This window comes from Rattus norvegicus, chromosome 16 (genome assembly GCF_021556685.1).
Source record: "Rattus norvegicus strain SHRSP/BbbUtx chromosome 16, alternate assembly SHRSP_T2T, whole genome shotgun sequence".
NCBI classification, from domain to species: Eukaryota; Metazoa; Chordata; class Mammalia; order Rodentia; family Muridae; genus Rattus; species Rattus norvegicus.
Genome location: NC_141549.1, coordinates 18,317,175 through 18,340,316, shown reverse-complemented (window position 1 = coordinate 18,340,316; position 23,142 = coordinate 18,317,175). Strand labels below are relative to the sequence as shown.

The following is a 23,142-nucleotide window of genomic DNA, read 5'->3' as shown; positions in this document are numbered from 1 at the left end:
TCTGGGGCCACATGCCGGCCAGGTGGTACACCAGACCTAACTCGAGGCTTAACTGTGGCCCCCACCTGCCTGGTCAATTTGGAGCCAGGGCCCGTTGGGCCCCAGGGGCAGCCCCCAGCCCTGCTGCCCCCACCCTGCCGCTGGCCAGGAAGGGTCTAGAATCAAGAATCACCGGGAGGCTGTAAAAGCCAAAGGTCACACAGGGTTTCCTGCCCGCCCTTGGGAACTTCCTCCCTTCCAACCACACACCAGCCTGCTCAGCCACCTCTCTCATCCCTTCCCAAGCTCTTGGACCCGGGCAGCCTTCCCCCTGCTGGATTCCTTCCTCATGGGGGACAGCTGCCACCTAGCCAGTTCCTTATCCCCTTCCCCAAACATGTCAGGGATGCCTGTGAGGCAGGGGCAGCAACTAGGGGAGTAAGCAGGTAAAGGGTAAAGACTTCCAGAAGATTCTCCCAGTGCTCTGGGGGCTGGGGCACCCCCAATATCCTTTTGACTGTGAACCTGAAATCTTACACCCGTCTGGGCACTGTCCCACAGAGACCCTAGGACCTCCACACCGGACCCCACCTACCAACAAAGTTCACTGCCACTTCCTGGGATCCTGAAATCACAGCAGGCCAGGAACATAAGTACACTTTTGTCATAGAGGGGGAAACTGAGGCAGATTGCCACAGTTCAGAGGCCTCTCTCCTGTATCTCCACTCCAAGGACCCTGCTTTCCCACTGCATACCGCACAGATTTGTTTCCAGTGTTTGGGGAGAGTCTGGGTAGGGGCTCTATTGCTAAGCCACACCCTAAACTCAGGGCATTCGGAGGTGGCGGGGATGGGGGGTGGGGTGGGGGTGGGGTGGAAGAGATGCCTTTGTGTGTTGGTAGAATATTTGAGGAGGGTCGTGCAGTCTCTGTAGTCCTTATGGTCACTGTTTGTCCATCCCGGAAAATTCTCTGGAGCTCCTGGGTGGTGAACTCACACCCACAATCCTTTGCCTTAGACCAAAACTCCACAGCTGGTGGGAGATGTCCCGCAGTGGCTGGTGTGTTTTGTGGGACATTATCAGTGGCTCCCCACTTACATGGGGACATTGGAACCCAGCTTCCCACAGAGTAACAGCCTGGCCCACGGGGCCAGTCTCTGGTCACACTTATGCCTTAGTTTCTTTCCTCTTTCACACAACGAGCCTAGCCACCGGACAACCGTCCCAGGTGCAGAGGGACCGACCTAAAGCAGGGTGTGTGGAGTTGGCGTGAGAGGGTGGCGGTGGTGGAAACTGAGGCCGGAGCAGACTGGGGAAGTCAGTTCAGTCATCCAGTTAGTGCCCCGCCCTTCACCTATCACGGCTGCTCAGACAGCCAGTCAGTCCCTCAACAGCCTGGGGTGGGAGTGTTGTGATAACCCACAGCCCCCGTTTCCTCCTGGCCAGGAAGGAGCCGGGCAAAGGAAGCATTAAGAGAAGTAATATAAACACTCCCCCCTGCCTGGCGCGGCCCAGATCTGGCCAGGCAGACAAGACCGGACAGTGCGCCCTGCGGACACTGCGCAAATGGGGCTCTCCATGGACCGCAGCCCGTACTCCCGCACGGGGGACCGGGATCGCGGCTGCTGGTACTACCTGCGCTATTTCTTCCTCTTCGTGTCGCTCATCCAGTTCCTCATCATCCTGGGCCTGGTCCTCTTCATGATCTATGGTAATGTGCACGCCACCACCGAGTCCAGTCTGCGGGCCACGGAGATCCGCGCCGACAACCTATACAGCCAGGTGGTGGGACTGTCGGCCGCACAGGCTAACCTGAGCAAACAGCTGAACATCAGCACCCTCGTCAAGGACACCGTCATGCAGCAGCTGCTGACCACGCGGCGCGAGGTGGAGCGCATCAACGCCAGCTTCCGCCAGTGCCAAGGCGACCTGGTAAGAGGCAACTCGTGTGCCCTTGGTTGCAGCCCTGGGCGCTCCCATGGGAAGAAATCTGGATTGCTCCCCACACCCCCCGCCCCGGAACACACACACCTTCTTTATTTATTTAGAACATGACCTCAGGTAGTTCAGATAGCTGGTTTAGAACTCGCTATGTACCCAAGGATGGCCTTGTTGGGCTCCTGACCCTCCTGCCTCCGCCTCTGGGACTCTGGGATGACCAGCCAGTGGTCAAGCCTGGTGTATGTAGTACATGCTACACCATGGAGCTACAGGCTTTCTCTCTCCCTAACTCCCCACCCTAGGCAGGGTGGTTTTTAATTTTTTTTTTTTTTCAGAGCTGGGGACTGAACCCAGGGCCTTGCGCTTGCTAGGCAAGCGCTCTACCACTGAGCTAAATCCCCAACCCTGGCAGGGTGGTTTTAAACTCGTGACAATTCTCTGCCTCAGCCGCTTGAATGCTGAGATGATAGGTGTGCGTCACCCCACGTAGTTGATGAGGATCTCATGACAGTGTGATTTCTCGATGGCAGATATCGCCTGTCAAGAAAGAGTTTGCTGCAGGTGGCTTGGTTTTTCAGATTAAATGTATTTATTGCACATGTATGTGTTTACCCACATGCTCTGGCCTCTGTGTGGAGGTCAGAGGACAGCCTTCCACCTTGTGGAAGACTTCACTCAGATTGTCAGCCTGAGCAGCAAGTGCCTTTACCCCTGAGCTGCCTTGCAGGCCTCATGGCTCAATTAATTAATTAATAACTAATCTATTTTTCAAGGCAGGGTCTCACTATAGCTCTGGCTGTCCTGGGATTCACAGAAATCTGCCTGTCTCTGCCTCCCAAGTGGTGGGATTAAAGGTGTGCACCACTATGCTGGGCTCTCTGATCCTTCAATTTAATAACAAAATCTCTCTTGGGATAAAGCAGTGGAACTCTCTGGGTGGATGTGGGGGTGGGAACACGTGCAGACCCTAGCATTGTCTGCCTACAGTTGATGTTTAGCTGGGTATCTTGGACATCACTGGTCCTACTGCTGTCAGTGCCTGCCCTGTGCCTGCTCAAGGCAGCTACTCAGAGATGGTGAACAGACTTAGAAGGCTAGGATGTCCCTCCGTGTGATGAGGATGAACAGAGCTTGGGGGCAGCTCAGTCACTCTAAAGCTTAGGAGTGGGACTTCAAGGTTAGCCTGGAGTACATAAGACATTGTCAGAGAAAGAAAGGGGGGGGAGGGAGAGGGGAGGGGAGAGAGGAGGGAGAGGGGGAGGAGGAGAGGGAGGCTTGTTTTGAATACTGTGTGGTAGGAAAGACCCCCTCTCATCCAGGTGGGCCACCAGAGGCCCTAGTTTTTCTAGGGGCAGAGTCCACTGTGACCTGGTATGGTAACAGAGCTGAGATCCCGGAGACAGCTGTTCCCACACCTCCACACTGTCACGGGAGAACAAGAGGCTGCAGGCTGAGGCAGCTCCTGCCTCAACATCGAGGGTGCCAGCAGCCACCAGATTAGGGGTGAAGCAAGGATTCCCCTGGAGGGGACAGAGTCCTAAGCTGCCTGAGGATATAGATGGTCTCCTCACTCAGACCCAGCCTCCTCCCTCAGACACTAGGACAGGACTGTGATCCTCTGTCAGACTAGCCTGATAGGGAAGACAGCCCGAAGTCCAGGCTCCTCCTCTGGCAGAGCTGCCCAGGGCCTCTTGGGTTTAGGGCCCCAGGTCAGGATCATTACTGACATCCACCCGCACAGTTTCCCAGACTCCCTCCCTGGAGAACACAGAGTCAAAACAGAGTTTTAATTTCCAGTTAACTAATTTACATACAGTGTGACCCAGAGCTTTCTCCACTAAGTGTGAACTTTGTCCGCACATGACATCCCAGCCTTTGTTCTACATTTTAAATTTTCTAGCCTGGGCTACATGACCGTTTGACTCAGGGAACTGGGATTCTGTGGCAAGCTGGCTTTCCCATGGTGGACAGGCCCTCAGCTGCCTACACTCTGTGGTTTCTGTTCTCTCTCCCACTTCCCCATGGCATAAAGAAAGGGATCTTTCTGCTCTCTTCCTCTCCCTCCTCTTTGTGTCTTTTCTCTTTCAGGTTTTTTTTTTAAGGTTTATTTATTTATATGAGTACACTGTAGCTCTCTTCAGACACACCAGAATAGGGCATTAGATTTCATTACAAATGGTTGTAAGCTACCATGTGGTTGCTGGGATTTGAACTCAGGACCTCTGGAAGAACCATCAGTGCTCTTAACCGCTGAGCCATCTCTCCAACCCTCAGGTTTTGTTTTGAGATAAACCTTTGCTATGTAGCCCAGAATAACCTCGGACTTATAGTTTCTGTTTGAGACAGCAGGCACAGCTTGCTTCTGTGGTGGTAGGCACAGAGTCTGGCTTTGGGTTTGCTAGGCAAGCACTCTCGAAACTGAGCTACAAGCACTCTATTAACTGAGCTACAAGCACTCTATAGACTGAGCTACAAGCACTCTATTAACTGAGCTACAAGCACTCTATAGACTGAGCTATAAGCTCTCGATTAACTGAGCTCCAGTCCCAGCCTCTGCATTTGTTTAAGAGAGGATCTTTTTTTTTCTTTTTTTCTTTCTTTTTTTTTTTTTTTTTTTCGGAGCTGGGGACCGAACCCAGGGCCTTGCGTTTGCTAGGCAAGCCCTCTACCACTGAGCTAAATCCCCAACCCCTTAAGAGAGGATCTTACCCCAGCATGGTAGTGCACACCTTTAGCCCCAGCACTTGAGAGGTAGAGGCCAGGAAATTCTGTGAGTTAGAGGCCAGGATGGTCTATACGGGTCGTTCCAGAACAGCTGGTGTTACAGAAATCCATCCCAAACAAAGGAAGACAGTCTTCCTCTGTAGCCCAGGCTAGCCTCTAACTCATGGTAGAGGCTACAGGTAAGAGCCAACACACCATATTATGGGCTGGGGATTGAACCCAAGGCTTTGTGCATCTTAGGCTACAGTTAAACAACAAATTGAGCTACAAGCACTGTCTACCAACGGGAGCTTCAGCCCCAGTTCTGGTAAAACTCTTGGAGGTCCCTTTTGGAGGTCACTGTGTGTGCAGCCCTGGAGGTATGTGCTGAGCTGTGTCACGTGTCCAAACCTGCAGATCACCTACATAAACTATAATCGGTTCATCGCCGCTATCATCCTGAGCGAGAAGCAGTGCCAGGAACAGCTGAAGGAGGGCAACAAGACCTGCGAAGGTGAATGGGGGTCGGGCAGGGACGGGTGGAGAGGGGGAAGGGAGGGAGGACAGTAACACACAGCTGGGATGGAGGGGACACCATGCAGCTCAGGGGGCAGCCTGGGCTCACACACACACACCCGTCTGCCCCCGCCCCCCAGCCTTGCTCTTCAAGCTGGGAGAGAAGGTTAAGACACTGGAGATGGAGGTGGTCAAGGAGAAGGCGGTGTGCTCCAAAGACAAGGACAGCCTGCTGGCAGGAAAGCGGCAGGCGGAAATGCAGCAGGAGGCCTGTGGCAAAGCGCGAGAGCAGCAAAAGCAGGACCAGCAGGTGACCGAGGAGCAACTGCGCAAGGTGCAGTCCCTGTGCCTCCCACTGGACCAGGAGAAGTTCCAGGCGGACGTGCTGAACGTGTGGCGGGATTCGCTGGTCTACCGTTCCCTGGATAATATAGGCTACCACTACTCGCTGATGCCGGAGTTCTCGTCCCTCCGCCGAACATGCGAGAGCCTGCCCGGGATCATGACCACCAAGGTAGAAGAGCTGGCGCGCGGGTTGCGCGCGGGCATTGAGCGCGTGACCCGTGAAAATGGAGAGCTGCGACGCCAGAAGCTGGAGCTGGAGCGCGCGATACAGGGCGAGCGGGAGGCGCGGACGCGCGCCGGGACCGAGGCGCAGGCTCGAGAGACCCAGCTACGGACGGAGTGCGCGCGCCAGACACAGCTGGCTCTGGAGGAGAAGGCAGCGCTGCGGACACAGCGGGACGACCTGGAGCGCCAGCTGGAGGCGCGGAAGCGGGAGCTGGAGCAACTGCGCACCGAGGTGGATGTGCGCATTAGCGCTCTGGACACCTGCGTCAAGGCCAAGGTGGGCTTTGCCCGCTGGTGGGGACAGGTGTCCTAGGTTCAGCGTGGGGTGCTGGGACGATCAACCTGGGGTTAGGTGCGAGCTGAGGCCGGAGAATGCCACTGCGGAAGAGAAGCTGGGCCGGGTAGGATTAGCAGGGATGGTAGGAACCAGGTGTGGAAGGGGTTTGAGTCCAATGATGAACTGGGGGGGGGGGGGGGGAGGTGCGATGGTTGCAGGTGACGTCGGGGCTGTGGTGGCCTTGATCTCCCACCTAAATCAGGCTCCTCTGATGGCGTCTTAGGTTGGTTTGGGATAGGATCTAGATTCCGTCGATGAGGCATGGCTGCGCACACCTCTAGTCCCGGCATTCCGTTAAGCATGCAGGGGCAGAAGGACTTCTGAGAGTTTGAGGCCAGCCAGAGCTACACAGAGAGATTGTTTCAAAAAACGTAGCCATCGCTCACAAAACCCCACCCAACTCAGACGCTTAGGCTTTCGTCGGGAGCAGAGGAGATGAGCTCCTTAAACGTTTTTCTTGTTCTTCCCATAGTCGCTGCCAGCCATCCAGCCGAGACTCCCAGGTCCACCCCCCAACCCTCCACCCATTGGTGAGTGACAGCCAGAGGGGTCTGGAGTCGGGGACTCCTGGTTCCACACCCCAGCTCTCTTCTCCTAGGCTGCTCAACATGAACCCTCATTTTTTCCCATAGATCCAGCTAGCCTGGAGGAATTCAAGAAAAGGATCCTAGAGTCGCAGCGGCCCCCTCTAGTCAACCCTGCTGTCCCACCCAGGTGAGACTGTCAATCCCAGAACTCTAGATAAAGGAAGCTAGATTGGGGTTCAGGGCAGAGGGAGGCAGAGCTCACACTTGCTGCCTCCATAATGGAGCACTTGCTGTATACTAGGGTGTGGCAGGTGCCTCTACTCAGGCAGGTAAGGCAGGGCTTTGGAGGGAGGATGCAGAGGACGCAGCCACTGGGAAGAGTCTCCTAGGCAGCTGGGACAGCATGCACAAAGACTCGGAGACTGAGAAGGACATCTGACCAGCAGCATTCTGAGTCTCATAGCCTGTGTTCCAATGTGTGTGTGCTTGTGACCCCACCTACAGTTCCCCGGTAGCCTCCTGCTGGGGTCTCATGTTTTCCCCACTAATTTATTGTGTGTGGACCAACCCATACTGTGGCACTTGTGTGGAGGTCGGTCCTGGGGACTGAACTCAGATCACCAGGCCTGGTGGCAAGCACTTTGCTCATTGAGCCAGCCTACTGGCCCGTCCGCCACAGGGTTGGTTGTAGCGAGATCCACAGCCAAAGAGAGGGGCCAGGGCTATCTCCTGAGCCGGACCAGGGTGTCTGACACTGGGTCAGGTCCTGGCCCAGGGCCCACTCACACCCCCCACAGTTCACCAGGAGCCCAGTCATCAGCTGCAGACACCGAGTGAGCCAGTGTGCCATAGGGAAGGTGACTCAGCCACTGTTCCCTGCAGAGCCCTGGCCACTCTGATTCAGGTCACATCACCTGGGTGACTGGGTCACCACTCAGATCTTGGACCCATCTGTAATCTCAGCACTTAGGAGGCTGCAGCAGGAGGATTAACAGTTCAAGGCCATCCAGGGCTACCCAGGAATCTGATTTTTGTTAGTAGTTTAGGTTCCAAGGGTCAAGAGTGGCCTCTGGGACTCAATGTATGTGGATGCTTTGTCTGCACGTCTGTCTGAATACAGGAAAAGTGCATCTAATAACATTACCAATGCTTGTGAGCCACCATATGGTTGCTGGGAATTGAACTCAGGTTCCCTGAAAGAACAAATAACATTAACAAATGAACCATGTCTACAGCCACAGTCTTTGTGATTTTAAACCAAACCTCTTTGGTCTCAAGACCTAGACTTCAGCTCTTTCCCACCACCTTTCTGGTCACCAGACCTGTGTCTGTCACCCACAGCCTCTTTTTAAAATATTTATTTATTTATTGTTTGAGACAGGGCCTCACTCTAGCCTGGGCCCACTTGGAACTTATTATGTAGCCCAGACTAGCTCAGAACTCATAGAGATTGTCCTACCTTTGTGTCCCAAGTGCTAGGATTAACTTAAGGGTGTGTGACATCATAACCTGTTCCAACATACAGCCCAGGCTGGCCTCAAAGTCATTTTTCTGCCACCACCTCTTCAGTATGTCCTCTTGGTGTACGTCACCGTATCTGTTCTTTGCTATGTGCGCGCGCGCGCGCGCGCACACACACACACACACACACACACATGCATGCTCTGGCACACGGGTGCATGGTGCCTAAAGCCCAGAGGAGAGTGCTGTGTCCTCCCCCCCCCCCCACTTGCAGTTGGGTGGGTCTGGGGCAAGCGCTCACTGCTGAGCTGTCTCTCCAGCCCTAGTGAGCAGCTTGTTTTTGAGACTGGATCTGATTTGTGTAGCTTGGGCTGGCCTCCAGCTCCAAACCATCCTGCAAGGTAGGACAGTGAGGAGTCAGCCTTGGAATCATAGACCTGTGAGCCTGGCACTTGGAAGACCGCCGCAGGGGTTCAAAACTACACAGTGGAAACATTTTTTGAAAGAAAGGAAGGAAGATGGGAGAGAGCAAAGGAAACATTCAAAAGGATGAATGTAGACAAGGCTGGACCCGGCCTCCTTGCAAGCTCCCCCCAGTCCCATTCCTCATCCCCTCACCCCGACCCTTCTGGCTGGGAGTTTCTATTCTGATCCCCACTTCTCAGAGGAGGAAATTGAGGACCCAGCCAGTGTCATGCACACACAGGGCCAGGATGGCCGCCCAAGACTGCCCAGGAGAACGGGGGAAGCTTTTGACATTGTTTACCTTGAATGGCGCCCATGCTGTGGGACAATGCTTACTTAGGTCTGTCAGCCTTCAGGGTGCCCGGAAGGGCCCTGCCCTGTGGCTGGGGCCATGTCCACTAGGGGCCTCTTCCTCACCATCTAGAGTCAAGGACAGTGCTGTGCCTTCTTGCTCCTCCCCATCCCTCCCTCCTTTGAGCACTGACCAGGCACATCTCCAGCCTGGTTCTGTGTAGTTTCAGGATAATGTGCGACTCTTCAACCTTGATGATTTCAAACTCAACCTTTCTTTTTTTTTTCTTTTCTTTATTTTTGGAGCTGGGGACCGAACCCAGGGCCTTGCGCTTGCTAGGCAAGCGCTCTACCACTGAGCTAAATCCCCAACCCCAAACTCAACCTTTCTTCTTCATCAACCTTGAAAGTCTGGGCTTGGCCGGGTGCTGGTGGTGCTGCCTTTAACCCCGGCACTCGGGGAGCAGAGGCAGGAGGATCTGAGTCTGAGGCCAGCCAGGTCTACAGAGTGAGTTCCAAGACAGCCAGGGCTACACAGAGAAACCCTGTCTTGAAAAACCAAAAGAAGAAAGTGAGTCTGGGTTGACCCCGAAATCCACATCCAATTTTAGAGTCATTTAATTAATGAGTTTATTTTGAGACACCATCTTACCTTGTAAACCAGGATGGCCTCAAACTCAGAAATCCACCTGCCTTTTGCCCTTGCAGTGCTGGGCTTGAAAGAATGGCCACACCGTCTCAACTTCTTCCTCCTCCTCCTTCTCCTCTTCTTCTTCTTCTTAAATGTATTTATATATTCCTTTTATAATCCAATACCAACCCTTCCTCTCCTCTCAGTACTCCACAGAAGTCTTCTTCCCACTCCCTCTCCCTTTCTCTTTTGAGAACAGGAACCCCCATCTTGGTGTCAACCTACCCTCCAGTGCAGGGATAGGACACCCTCTCCCACTGAGGCCAGACAATGCAGTCCATTTTGGGGCACCACAGGCAGGCAACAGTCTCAGGGACAACCCCTACTTCAGTTGTTTTCGGGACCTTCACAAAGACCAAGCTGCACATCTGCTACATATGTGCAGAGGCCCAAATCCAGGCCATGCTTCCACTTTGGTTAGTGGTTCAATTTGAGAGCCTCCAAGGGTCCGGGTTAGTTGACACTGTCAGTCTTCTTGTGAAAACTCTGTCCTTTTCCGGTCCCTCAGTCCTTTTCCATAAGACTCCCTGAGCTCCATCCAATGTTTGGCTGTGGGTCTCTGCATCTCTTTCTGTTGACTGCTGGTGGAGCCTCTCAGAGGACAGTTATGACAGGTTCCTGTCTGCAAGCGTAACAGGGGATCATTAGTCGTGTCAGGGATTGGCTCTTGCCCCTGGTCTCAATCTGGGACTGTCATTGGTCAGACATTCCCTTCGTATCTGTTCTCTGTGTCCCTGCACATCTATAGGTAGGACACATTTTGGGTGGAAGGCTTGGGTTTCTGTCCTTATTCCTCCCCCTGGGTATAGGAAGTGGCCTCTTCAGAATCCATATTCCCCCACTCACAACCAACTTTTAAAAAGAAAGAATTTCAACATCCAAATGCCTTTGTGTGCCACTGCCTGTGGAAGCCAGGACACTTGTGCCCTCTGTCATTGTCCTTGAAACCAGGTCTCTCACTGGACCTGCAGCTCCTTGGGCCCCAGACACCACAATCACAGCTGATGGTGTAAGCACACCCAGATTTTTGCTGTTCTTTTATTTTTGTTTCTTTGAGGCAAGCCCAGGCTGGCCTCGAACTCACAGAGATCCTCTTGCCTCTGCCTCCTGAGAGCTGGGATTAAGGCTGTGCACCTTGTGCCTGAACAGCACCTGTCTTTTTAATTAGACCCCGAGGACTGCAGCTCAGGTCACCATGCTTGGAGAGCCAGGGCCTACCAGGACACATATAGGAGTCTGTTACAGTCTCCTTCCACCCTGCGTGTCTTGGAATTGACCCTGTGTGTCTCAGGTCACTGGGCTCTGGAGAGGACCCTCCACCCGCTAAGTCATCTGACAGCCCACAGTGCTTCCTTGATTCATATTTGTATTGTTTTAATTATGTGAGTGTCAGGGTGTGTGTATGTACATGAATGCGTGTGCCCACAGAGGTGCCAGATCCCCTGGAGCTGGGGTTCCAGGCAGTTGTCAAGTTACCTGGTGTGGGTGCTGGGAATTGAACTCGGGTCCTCAGGAAGAGCAATATGAGCTCCTAACCACTGAGCCATCTCTCCAGCCCACTATGTGTCCTTTAAATGAAATCAACCTGCTGGCCTGGTTATTCCAGCCAATTTTCTGTGCCAGAAGGTTTCACATTTTGAGTGGGTGGGTTCTGAATGTCCTAGAACTCCTTCTGTAGACCAGGCTGGCCTCAGAGGTCTATCTGCCTTTGCCTCCCAAGCCCTAGGATTAAAGGTGACAGAAAACATTTCAAAAATACTTTGAAGATTTTTACACCTGGGATTGTGATTTTGTGTGTTTGTGTTTGTGTGTGTTTGTGTTTGTGTGTGTGTGTGTGTGTGTGTGTGTGTGTGTGTGTTGGTTTTTTGAGAAAAGGAGTTATATAGCCCAGGCTAATCTCAGATTCCCCATGTAGCTGAGACTGACCTGGAACTCCTAACCTTCCTGCCTGACATTGTAAGTCCTGCACCTTAGATCTCACAGCCCTGAGGAAATGTAGGCAAAGTGGAACAGGACAAGGGGCAGTCTAGGGGTGGGGACAGGATGAAAACAGCTGAGCGGGACTGCAGTAGCAGGCTGAGGTCTGGCACCTCAGGAGCCTCATCAGGATATGGCATAGGGCCCCACACAGCCCCTCCGCCTCCACCTCCCAGTTGCCCTTGCCTGAGATACTCACTCTGGAGTGGCCTGATACTCAGACCTTTTTGGACCAGTGTGATGACCTGTGGCTGTCATCTCAGTACACAGGAGGCAGAGGCAGAGGCAGGTGGGTATCTGTGAGTTTGAGACCACCCTGGTCTACAGAGTGAGTTCAAGGCCAGCCTTGGTTACACAGAGAGTCCTTGTCTCAAAAACAAACAAAGGAAAATAGGCCCACAAGCCCCGTGAGTGTACCAGCCAAGTATCTGGCGACATAGAAGCGGATGTGTTTATAACACAATTTTTTTTTTTTTTACGATGATTGATGGTGTATCTGCTCATGTCATAGCACATGTGGGGTGTGTTCGGAGGACAATTTGCAGTGGTTGGTTCTCTCTTTCCACCATGTGGATCTAGGAGCAAATTTAGATCATCAAGCTTGCAAGCACCTTCACCCGATAAGAACTCTTGCTGGCCCACGATTTTCTTAGTTTCTGATGTTGTGGAAGACTCTACGGGAATCTTCCACGGGGGCCAGGACAAGCTCATGAAGGAGATGAACTAGGGAGGAGCACAGGGACTCTAGAGGGTGTGCCTTGGAACAAGGGACCAGTGGGAGGCCAGTGAGGAGACGGGACCCCAGCCTTACCTCATAGCTGTGAAGGACTTTGGGGGTCACAGAAGGCTATGGGCAACACAGGGCTTGGCCTACATGGAGATTTACAACTGGTTCACTCTAGTTGATTCAGGGGAAGTGACCTGGGCAAGAACAGAGGTCACCAGGCAGTCAGGGAGGGGACCAGAGCCAGCCAGAAGGAGAGCCTAGGGGCCCCAGGGAAGAACTGGGGAAGGAAGGGAGGGGGAGAGGAAGTCAGACTTGGCTGCAGACCCCCCCCCCCCATCACCACCAGGAAATGCCTCAGCACCACTTCTGACCCCACCGGAGCTCCTCTGCCAGGCCTGGGGGGAAGGGCATTCCCGAGCGAGTGAGGGATGCTGTGGGGGTGGGGCGGAAGCCTCTTGAAATTGTTGGCACTTAGGTGGGGCTGATGTCCCTGTTGAGGGACGACAGGAGGGATGAGACCGTGATGTCAGCCTTTGAAGCTGTGGGCTTGGTTGGTCCTTAGGATAGTGGGCAGCCATGGAGAGTGTGGCGTAGGGTAGGCTCATTCCAACAGTTTTCTAAGAGAGAAACCAGAATCCCACTACCTAGGGAGCAAAGGCAGGAGGGCTGGGTTTGAAGCCAGCCCGCCCTGGATATGGAGACCCAGGCCTCAGATCCCTAGAACCTTGTGGGGCCTCCCTGAATCTCAGGCTCCTCATCTGTGTAGCAGAGACAAACCTTAGGGTGTTTCTGGAGCTTGGGTCTAACCTGGAGGCCCAGCCCCACTTTGCCATGGGTTGTAGGGTCAGATAAGGCCTAAGAAGACAGCAGAGCGGGGCTGGGGATTTAGCTCAGTGGTTAGAGCGCTTACCTAGGAAGCGCAAGGCCCTGGGTTCGGTCCCCAGCTCCGGGGAAAAAAAAAAAAAGAAGACAGCAGAGCCATGCTCCTGTTGCAGAGCAGCCCCTGGGCTCCTCAGCCTCTGATGACCACTAAGCTTTCTGCCTCTTCTTTCCCCAGTGGCTGAGGATGAAGCTGCTGCCGGACACTGGGCACCAGAATCGCCCACCCGTGGATGGGGGCAGCCAGATGCCCACAGTGCTGGACACCCGCTGTGCCCCGCCAGGGACCTCCACCCCCACACCTCTTCTAGCACCCCTTCACTGTCCCCTGCACCCCACTGTCCTCCCAGACACTGGATTTAAGGCACAGGCAGCTGTGAGGTGACGTCACATCGCCCCCTTCGCACATGAAGTGCCCACAGCTCAGCTGCCTAGGCACCTCCTCCGGTTTCCTATCACTCTGCTCCTGACCCGGGAGGTGAGAACAGGAAGCCCGGCCTTCAGCTCCCTTGGGAGTGTCCAGCCTCTCTCTTAAAGGTTTCCAGGTTCTCCTTGAGAGTTTCCAGGCCTCTCCTGAAGGGTTCTTGCCCCCATTCCCGCAGAATTTTCATTGGGTTCTAGAACCCTTTCTAGAGTCTGCAGGTTCCCCTCCTCCTCACAAGGAAGGACCTCAACTGTAGATGAGTCCCCTGTGGATCTCAGGCCCTGGAGGGCTGCCTCCCGCCTCAGTCTGCTTGTAGCCCTTAAAGACATCACTGGCACGTAATAAATATCATGAAAGTCCTTTGGAGACTGGTTTCTATTTGCATTTGTGTCTGTTTGTTTGAGCCCAGTTTCCCCTCTGTACCCCTGACCATTCTGGAACTCACTCTGTAGAACAGGTTGGCCTCGAACTCACAGAGATCTGCCTGCCTTGGCCCCCCAAGTGCTGGGATTAAAGGCGTGCACCACTGCCACCTGGCTGGTTTCTGATTTATGTTTTTTATTTATATGTAAACAAGGTCACAGGTTCAGACCTTTGGCTCTGAACTCTGAATCCTGCTACCTCAGCCTCCTGAGGGCGTGATGACCCTTGTGTCCAGTGGGGACTCTTGAGACAGCCTGGCAGGTTAGGTACTGGCTGCTCTTAGAGAGACCCTGGGTTTGGTGCCCAGCACTGAGATGGCAGTTTACAGCTACATGCAGGCGCTCTGATGCCCTCTCTTGAACTCCAGAGGGAGCAGATTCGGGTGGTGCATAGAATAAATCTTTAAATGAATAGATGCCAGCTGCAGTGGCGTGCACCACCATTCAGCCCGACCCTGTGGCTCAGTGGGTAGAGTGCTTATGTAGCATGGATGACACCTGAACTCCATCGCCAGCACCACATAAACTGGGTGTGGTGTTGTTCCAGACCTGAAGAGGCTGAGGTAGGGGGATTAGGAATTTAAGGCCAGCCTGGGCTATAGGAGACCCTGTTTTAATCATCAGGAATAAATAAAAATAAAAAGCTATCCTACCTCCTTCTGGTGCAGACATATTGTACCAGAACATCTCCTCAGGTTGGTACAGATGAAAATAAAGCAGCCCTTACAGAATCGATATGCAACAGAATGAAGGCAGGGGACTGAAGGGTGAGGACTGCTCTCTAACCCCTAGCCCTGCTGTCCCTGACTCCCAGCAGCAAGCTGGAGCCTTCGAGGGAAAACCGGACAAACGTGGAGGCTGAAGGCGGCTGCTCCCTCCAGCGTTGGCCCCAGTGGGAGCTGGGGGTGAATCACACAGCCGGCTGTGCCACGCTCTGCCTTGGGGACAAAGCGGCGATATTTCCTGGATCCGGAAATACAGGCCAGAGCCTGTCACTGCAGGAAACACTCGGCTGGAGCCCGGCCAACAGGGCCACCAGGGGTCAGCCTGGGAGGCTGCCCGGACGGCTGGGATGAAGGCCCCAAGGAACTGGGGACGTCCCTGGCCCTGAGCCTGAGCTCAGGATGAAGCTGACCTAGTAACCAGAGAGCCTGACTGAAGGTTTGATAGCCACAGTCCTGGGTGTAGATAGTGCTCAAACTCAGCCTCGGTTTTCTCTTCCCAGATACTGTGTTCCAAATCTGTACTCTCAGATAATATGATTGGAAGGCAGGAGGATTGCTTATATCTAAGAGTCCCAGGCCAGCCTGGGCTTCACAGTAAGAGCCCACCGCTAATAACCACAACAATAGTTATGATAACAAGTGTGGATTGTTCAGGCAGAGACCTAGTTGCTGTGAAAAAACAAAAGCTTGTCCCTAGCCACTGCCTCAGGGGGGTCCTCAACTGGTACACAGTCATCTCTCTGTTATAGAGTCTGAACAAGCCTTTTTTTTGCTCACACATCCTCCATGGCTCCCCATTACCCTACGTCTAGTTTCTCAGCCCTTTGGCAGCTCACAGACCCCGTTCAGCCTTGGCTGCTCTCAGAATTTCTGATTAGGACTTAAAGGTGAACAAGGCTTATTTGCTTCATTTGTGTTCGTTTTTGTTTTGAGATAAGAGTCTCACTATGTAGCCCAGGCTGGCCTCCAACTCAGAGATCCTCCTGCCTCTGCCTCCACAATGCTGGGATCGTGGGCGCACTAATATGCCTGGCTCCATGGGTGTTTTGCTGCTCAAACGGGAGGAACCGAGTCCCTCTCAATTGCCCATATAAAAGCAGGGTATGGCCGTGCACCTGTAACCCCAGCAGATAGGAAGATGTGAATGCTGCACAGATTTGAGACCTGATCTGTGTCCTCCTCTGGCTCATATGTCCACTAGGATCCCCACACCCACGTGTGTGACAGCAACACACACACACACACACACACACCACCATGGGGCAGGGGCTTGGCTCAGTTTTGTCTGTCCAGACCTTGGCTCAGTTCTGTGTCCTCCTCTGGCTCATATGTCCACTAGGATCCCCACACCCACGTGTGTGACAGCAACACACACACACACACACACACACACACACACACACACACACACACACACACACACACACCCCACCACGGGGCAGGGGCTTGGCTCAGTTTTGTCTGCCCAGACCTTGGCTCAGTTTTGTCTGCCCAGACCCCTCCTCTAGGCAGGTTTTCTGGATTCCCTAGTTATAGCCCTTGGTCCCTTGGGCCCCTAGTCCCATCCCCGCTCCCAGGCCCCACGCCGGGCTCCCGGGCGGAAGGGGGCCCAGTGCCCAGTCCGGCCGCCTCCGCTGGGTGAGGCCCTGACTCTTTGGGGATTTCCTGTGTTCTCTATAAATAGCCCCCCGTCGCTTCCCACAAACTCCTCACCCTTCTTGGAAAAAAGGGACTGCGGCCAAGGCCTCCATGCAGCTGTGTGCCAGGCCCAAGGCAGGCGGCCTGCAGCGGGCGGGCGAGCTGCCCAGAGGTGCGGCCCCTCCCAGCCCGAGGCGCCACGGCTCCTCCTGGGAGCTCGGGACCCTTCCCCTTTTCTTCAAGACAGGATCTCGCTTTATTACCCAGCCTGGTTTGGAACAGGCGCTTGGGGTGACAGGCGTGCGGACACCTCATCAATTAAGATGCACGTGGTCTGGGGACAGCAGAGAGTTACGCTAGGAACACTCGCCCTCTGCTGGCGGGTCGCAGCTGCACTAGGCGCAGCAGGCAACATCAGGCCTCCTCATAGCCATGTCACATGGAACCACCACAGCTCAGGAGGACAAGACCCAAGTGACCCCAGCACCCTACAATCTTGCCTGAGATAGAAGGCTCTCCACAATGCTCAATGTGAGGTGCAACTGATTGCTGAAACCCAAGCCAGAGGTCATTAAGAGAGGCCACTCTGAGCCTCGTTTTCTTAGCACTGGTGAAGCAGAGAGGGGCGCAGATCCTTGTAAGTTTGAGGCCAGTGCCAGTTAGAGTAAGAACCTATCACAAAAACTAAAAATAAATATAAATAAAATAATCCGATAAGGGGCCAGAAAGATGGCTCTGAAGATAAAAAGATCTGCTGCAAGGGGACTTGAGTTTGGTCCCCAGCACCCGTGGGCTGTAACTCCAGCTCCAGGGGATTGTCTGGTCTCTGCTCTCACACGTCCTCCCACCACACGTACATATAATTAAAAATAACGTCTCTTGCTGTCAGCCCTGATGGCCCACATTTGATCCCTGAGACTCCCACTTCTGCCATTGCAGAAGACCCCTGCAAGTTGTCCTCCGACCTCCCCGAGTGTGCTGCAGACACCCCAAGGGTGGCACAGGCCTGACACCAGCACTGGGCCCATATCAGTCATGTTTTCACTGAGCGGTGGTGACTGCAGGGATTCATAACTATTTAAAGCGTGTGTGTGTGTGTGTGTGTGTGTGTGTGTGTGTGTGCACGCGCGCGGCGCACACTTGTGTGTGTATAATAATCTTGGGTGTTCAGCAGTCAAGGGGCCAATTCTACCCCCGGACATAGGGGGCACAGTGGAAGTGCTGTGTGGGGTATAAGAGCCAAGGATTGGGTGACATCAGAGCATGACAGGATCCTGGTGCTGCTGAGCCGCAGTCGTCCTGTCAGGCCAGTTCATGCCCTGTCCAGGCAGAGGGTGTGGCACGTGGGTCTGAAGATTGATAGGTAGTGAAAGCTGGAGAGATGGCTCAGCGGTTAAGAGCACCCGACTGCTCTTCCAGAGGTCATGAGTTCAATTCCCAGCAACCACATGGTGGCTCACAACCATCTGTAATGGGATCCAATGCGCTCTTCTGGTGTGTCTGAAGACAGCTACAGTGTACTTATATATAATAAATAGATAGGTAGTGAAAAAGCCCTGGGGGACAGGGGAGGGCACAGAAGGGCATTTTCTTAAAGAAAAGGAAGGGAATTAGTGAGTCGGGATCCAAGCAAGCAAGCTGTGGGAGAGGGCATGATCAGAGCACAGGAGATACTTGGATGAAACTCTCACGGCAAAACTCTCACGGCCAGGTACCAAATGCTACTACAGAAGGAAAAATAAATGTATTTAATCAGCAAACGATGCCATAAATAGAAATACGTCGGCAAAGTTATGGAAGGTAAGGCTGACTGATCCTTGTGAACATATGTTTCTGGATTACCAGAACTCTTCGTTCTCCTTTGGTAATTAAAACAAAAAAAACAACGAAGCTACGGGGTGTGGCTCAGGGGTGGAGCCTTTGCCCAGAATCTCCCAGTGATGGGCAGAGGGTGTGGCTCAGGGGTTGGAGCCTCTGCCCAGAATCTCCCAGTGATGGGCAGAGGGTGTGACTCAGGGTGTGGAGCCTCTGCCTAGACTCTCCCAGTGATGGGCAGAGGGTGTGGCTCAGGGTGTGGAGCCTCTGCCTAGACTCTCCCAGTGATGGGCAGAGGGTGTGGCTCAGGGGTTGGAGCCTCTGCCCAGAATCTCCCAGTGATGGGCAGAGGGTGTGGCTCAGGGGTGGAGCCTCTGCCCAGAATCTCCCAGTGTCGTACAGAGGGTGTGGCTCAGCACCTAACACTCATGGGTTTCACCTCTACCACTATATCATGGAGACACTTGAGACACTTGGCGACGTGATGTGGACCTTAATCCCACCATCCGGGGTGAGGAATTATCCGTCCTCAGATCCCTGACCCGTCTTTCTCCTCACTGCGGAGGGCTGCAGACCTCCAGTGCTCTCCTGCTCTCTGTCGGGTCTGCCATCTTGGATCATGAGCTTGTGGGAACTCTGACCTCACTTGCCCACACAGAAGTCCTGGAAGATGAGGTCCAGGATCTCCTCGGTTCCCCCTCCACCTGTGAGGTGGCTTAGCTGTCTCCGAGCCTGGCGCAGGGCCTCGGCGGCCAGAGCCAGATCTGTGGTCAGCTGGAAGCGGCCCAGGGCATCCAGGCAGCCCTGGAGGTGGTACTGGTGCCTAGCTCGGGTCAAGAGCGGCGGTCCTGTGGATGGGTCCCCACACCTGCCAAAGACAGAACCTAATTGTCTCACTCAGCCTGTGCAGCACCTTTTTGAAAAGGACCTCCCACAGAAACCTTTTTGAGAGAGACCTGAGCCCAAAGCCAGCAGCTATGTTTACACATGAACTTGGGTTGATGAAGCTGAAGGTGGCTGAGGGGGACTCACACTGCAGCCAGTTCAGTCTTCAGGGCCTGCAGGAGGGCGTCCATCCCAGCTCCAGTGTGGCAGGACAGAAGCAGGTGAGGAGGCAGGGCTGTGCTGCTGGCTGGGGCATTAGCAGACAGCAGATCAGATTTGTTGAGCAGCAGCAGGAGGCGCTGCCTGCCACTGTCATGGCTTTGTGCTACCAGTGGGGCCACCACAGTGTCCAGGAAGCTGCAGCTAGAGGAGGAAGCCAGGTCGGAGGCATCCAGCATCCCCAGGATGATGTCAGCTTGCTCCAGCCTGGGGAGGAAGGAACCATGAAGCAGGGCATAGCCGTGGAGGATCCTGGGAAGACACTGTGGGAGCTGCTCAGGGGAGCGACTCAGCAGAGGGAGGAACAGCACTATAGGGCATGGCTCAGAGCAAAAGCCAGGGCAGCAACAGGTGCCACTGTCTGGCCAGCTCTGTAAGGGAGCATGGGTGGAACTCTGGCAGGATGACAGAGCAGTGAGGTAGGGCCTGCTAAAAGGATAGGGCATGGCTTCAGAGAAGACCGGGCAGACCTGTTGGGGGTGTAGCCAAGGGCAGAGTGGTGGAGAGCGGGCAGAGGGTGGGGCAAAGAAGTGCACAGGCCAGGTTGTGACAGAACAGGTGGCCTGAGGAGTGACAGAACAGGACTTGGGGAGGGGAGAAAGGGACACAGGCCAAGCTCGCATCTCAGTCAAATTACGAAGCCTCCCTGCTCCCAGCTCTGAGGGGCCTCAAAACCTTCTGATTTGGGAATAATGAAATCCACTCACAGGGGAGAAAAGGCTGCTGGTCGCCGTACCCTCAGCCTTCTACTTACCTCTGGCGGGCCCTGCGCACTCCCTCCTGCTCAACAGCACCTGCACCTTCCCGAAGCCCCGCGGTGTCGCTCAACAAGACAGGAAACCCAGCCAGGTCCACAGGAGTCTCCAAGATGTCACGGGTGGTCCCGGGCTCTGGGGACACAATGGACACTGGCTTCTGGCCTGAATAACAGAGACAGTATGATGACGGACCACAGAGTGGAGGTAAAAGCCCCTCACTTTTGGGAGGCACTGTTTGGCTTTGAGCTACCAGTGGGGCCACCATAGTGTCCAGGAAGCCACAGCTGGAGAAGGCCAGGTCAGAGGCATCTATCACCCCCAGGATGCTGCACCCCACCCAGAAGAAATCCATCCCGTCCGTTCCTGCATCTCACATACTGAGCAGATTCACTAGACTGCTCTTGCCCGCATTGGGCGGTCCGGCGACCACAACGTTTGCCCCTGAGCGGAGCCTCTGTCCACGTCTGGCATCTCGCAGGTGGGAACTCAGTGCCACCTCCAGGGCCCGCACATCTCTGTCCACTGTGAGAGGGAGAAGGCAGATGGAGGGGAGGGGGAGTCAGCAAAGTCTCGGGCAGGCTGAGATGCCAGCCACACCCCCCCCCCCGAAAACAGACATACCCTGCTCCAACACACCCTCTTCCAAATTATCATCCTCTCCGAAGTCAATGTAGGCCTCCACATGGGCCAGAGCCTGGGGAGGAGGGGGAAATGTCACAGGTGCTCTCTAAGTTCTAGCTCCAGCCTGACCTGCACGACCAGACTGCCTTTAACAGTCCTAGAGCTTTCTTTCTCTAAAGAGTGCATGGATGGGGCTGGAGAGACGACTTGGCAGCTAAGAGCACTGGCTGCTCTTCCAGAGGTCCTGAGTTCAATACCCAGCAATCATATGGTGGCTCATAACCATCTATCTATAATAGGATCAGATGTCCTCTTCTGGCATGCAGACATACATGCAAACAGAGCACTCATAAACTCATAAACACAAAGTAAATAACATAAATAATATCAATCTTAAAGAAAAAAAAAACCAGATGGATGGGTGAGCATGTGGGCTTGCCTTGGTGAGGGTCTTCGCCCAGCCCTGGCACAGCTGGCTCAGTTCCCCATCCAGCTGCCTCAAGGCCTGTCGACGCTGGGCCTCTGTTTCTGCATGGATCAGATCCGCAAGTCCCTCCACTTCAGTCAGGCTCAGTTTGCCATGGGCAAAGGCCCTCCTGGTGAACTCCCCGGCCTTGGCTGGGCGAAGTCCTGGCACACTACCTGCAGGAAAGCATCACAAGGTCTAAGCTCCTTGAGTCCCCATCCAATGGCAGGTGACAGCCAGCAGAGCAACAAACCAAACCCCAGGTGGGTTGGTTTTCTTTTCTTTTTTTTTTTTTTTTTTTAAAGATTTTCTTTATTTATTATATATGAGCACACTGTAGTTGTCTTCAGATGGACCAGAAGAGGGCATCAGATCTCATTACAGATGGTTGTGATCCACCATGTGGTTGCTGGGATTTGAACTCAGGACCTCTGGAAGAACAGTCAGTGCTTCTAACCACTGAGCCATCTCTCCAGCCCGTGGGTTGGTTTTCAAGTGACACAACTGCTTTAGGATCCCCTGATCCTGTAAGGAATTCCAGGAAGCTTACAGGTTCTCCAGGCTGGATCCTATTGAGTCAGTGACTGGTTGTGACCTGGGCACCCCATCTGGGGGATGTAGATATCTCTCTTAGAACCCAGGCCAGCCAGCTGTTGAGGTCACCTGCAGCTGTCCCTCCCCATCAATGCTGATTACACACGCAGGCCCCAGACTGACAGAGTGCTGGCCGTCAGGGGCTTCCTGTGGCAAACATGTTGGATGAACTCACATTAAGTAAAGGTCACACATTTCTTCCTGGAAAGGCAAGACCCTCCCTGTCCCTACCATCCCGGAGTCACAGACAGCCTGGCTGTACACTGGCACATTGTACCAGCTACTCAATTCCCTGAATAGGACTTACTGTGTGCTTGTGTGTGTGAGAGTGTGTGTGTGTGTGTGTGTGTGTGTGTGTGTGTGTGTGTGATACTTGGAAGTTATAAGACAGCCTGTAGGAATCAATTCTTACTTTTCACGACTGAGGTTCACATTTGGCAACAATGGCCTTTACTGGCCTACTCATCTATAAGGCCAGGGTTAACATGATACATCTCTTCTCCCAAATGACAATGTGTTTTGCAGTCTATACCCAAGACCTTTTAGTCTCCCCTAGGAACAGTGTCACTCAACAGAGCCTCACCCAATGCCTGCAGGACACCGCTGACCACCGCAGGACCTCCGTGTACGTGCAACTCCATGCAATCCTCACCCGTGAAACTCTGGGGGCCTTGAATGGCAAAAAGCATAGTCAAGACGATGGGCAGGACCCGGGCTGACTGATGGAGGTTAACTGAGACCCGGACACAAACGCCATGGGCTCCTGGATCCGACCCCTCACCTGGAAACCAGAGGACGAGTGAGCGGTCCAGTGGCTCCCCGGAGCAAGGGTGGCGGAGAAGGCGCAAGCAGGCGCTGCGGGCCGGAGGCGGCTCCCGGAGAGCCGTGAGGCTGCGGAGCGCGAGCCCACTGGCTGGGCCGCTGGTGCGGATCACTGCGATGGCGCAGCGTCCCTGGCCGGAGCTGAGCGCAAAGATGGTGCTCCCGGGGACCAAGGACTCTGCACCGGTGCTGCAGCGTGCGCACAGCCTGGAGATCGGACAGGAAACAAGTAAGCGCATCCAGAACGCTGAGCTTCGGGGTGAATAAGGGCTGAGGGATGGTCGCCCGTGGATGCCCAAGCTGTGTGAGCTACGGCCAGGAGATGGGCATGGAAGGACACGGCAGCTCTGGTTTTAGGAACCGGGTCTGGGACTTCAGGGGCGAATCTGGGGCCTAAAGCAGCGCCTCGCGCCCTGGCAGCAGGTCCGCGCCACCCACCTGAGGGGCGCACTTGCCGGCCGGGTCACCAGGGCGCTTAGCCCACGCCACATGGATTTCAAATTTGCAAGCACCTAGGTCGACACTTCTGCACGGTTTCAAGTTCTGGAAGAAAGTCCTGCCCCTTTGCGGCGTGACCAGCGGTACGACTCTCAACTATCATTAGACGGCCTATAGGAGGTCCCGCCCTCTAGTCATAGACTTTGATTCCTATTGGCTAATCCAAGGGAAACGAAGTGGGGCGTGTGTGT

The 23,142-nt window shown here is 54.2% G+C and overlaps 2 protein-coding genes across 3 annotated transcripts; one reads left to right on the top strand and one right to left on the bottom strand.

Moving 5' to 3' along the window:
- The first annotated feature begins 1,492 nt into the window (after positions 1-1,492).
- On the top strand, positions 1,493-13,854 carry Plvap (plasmalemma vesicle associated protein). Of its 2 annotated transcripts, none has more exons than XM_087589012.1 (6): positions 1,493-1,911; positions 4,885-5,137; positions 5,280-5,986; positions 6,519-6,576; positions 6,679-6,760; positions 13,243-13,854. In XM_087589012.1, exons 1-6 carry the CDS (start codon positions 1,546-1,548, stop codon positions 13,247-13,249), a joined length of 1,473 nt encoding a protein of 490 aa, XP_087445138.1. In that variant the 5' UTR covers positions 1,493-1,545; the 3' UTR covers positions 13,250-13,854. The 2 variants fall into 2 exon arrangements, with proteins under 2 accessions (XP_087445138.1, NP_064471.1); NM_020086.1 differs by having other exon boundaries at positions 1,522-1,911; positions 5,041-5,137.
- A 4,148-nt stretch (positions 13,855-18,002) lies between these two features.
- On the bottom strand, positions 18,003-22,994 carry Gtpbp3 (GTP binding protein 3). The gene is given in 9 exon segments (NM_001011919.1): positions 18,003-18,956; positions 19,121-19,399; positions 19,947-20,112; positions 20,329-20,472; positions 20,572-20,644; positions 21,011-21,213; positions 22,215-22,301; positions 22,413-22,660; positions 22,892-22,994. Coding segments are annotated over 9 exon segments (1,479 nt in total). The 5' UTR covers positions 22,945-22,994; the 3' UTR covers positions 18,003-18,730.
- Positions 22,995-23,142: the final 148 nt, after the last annotated feature.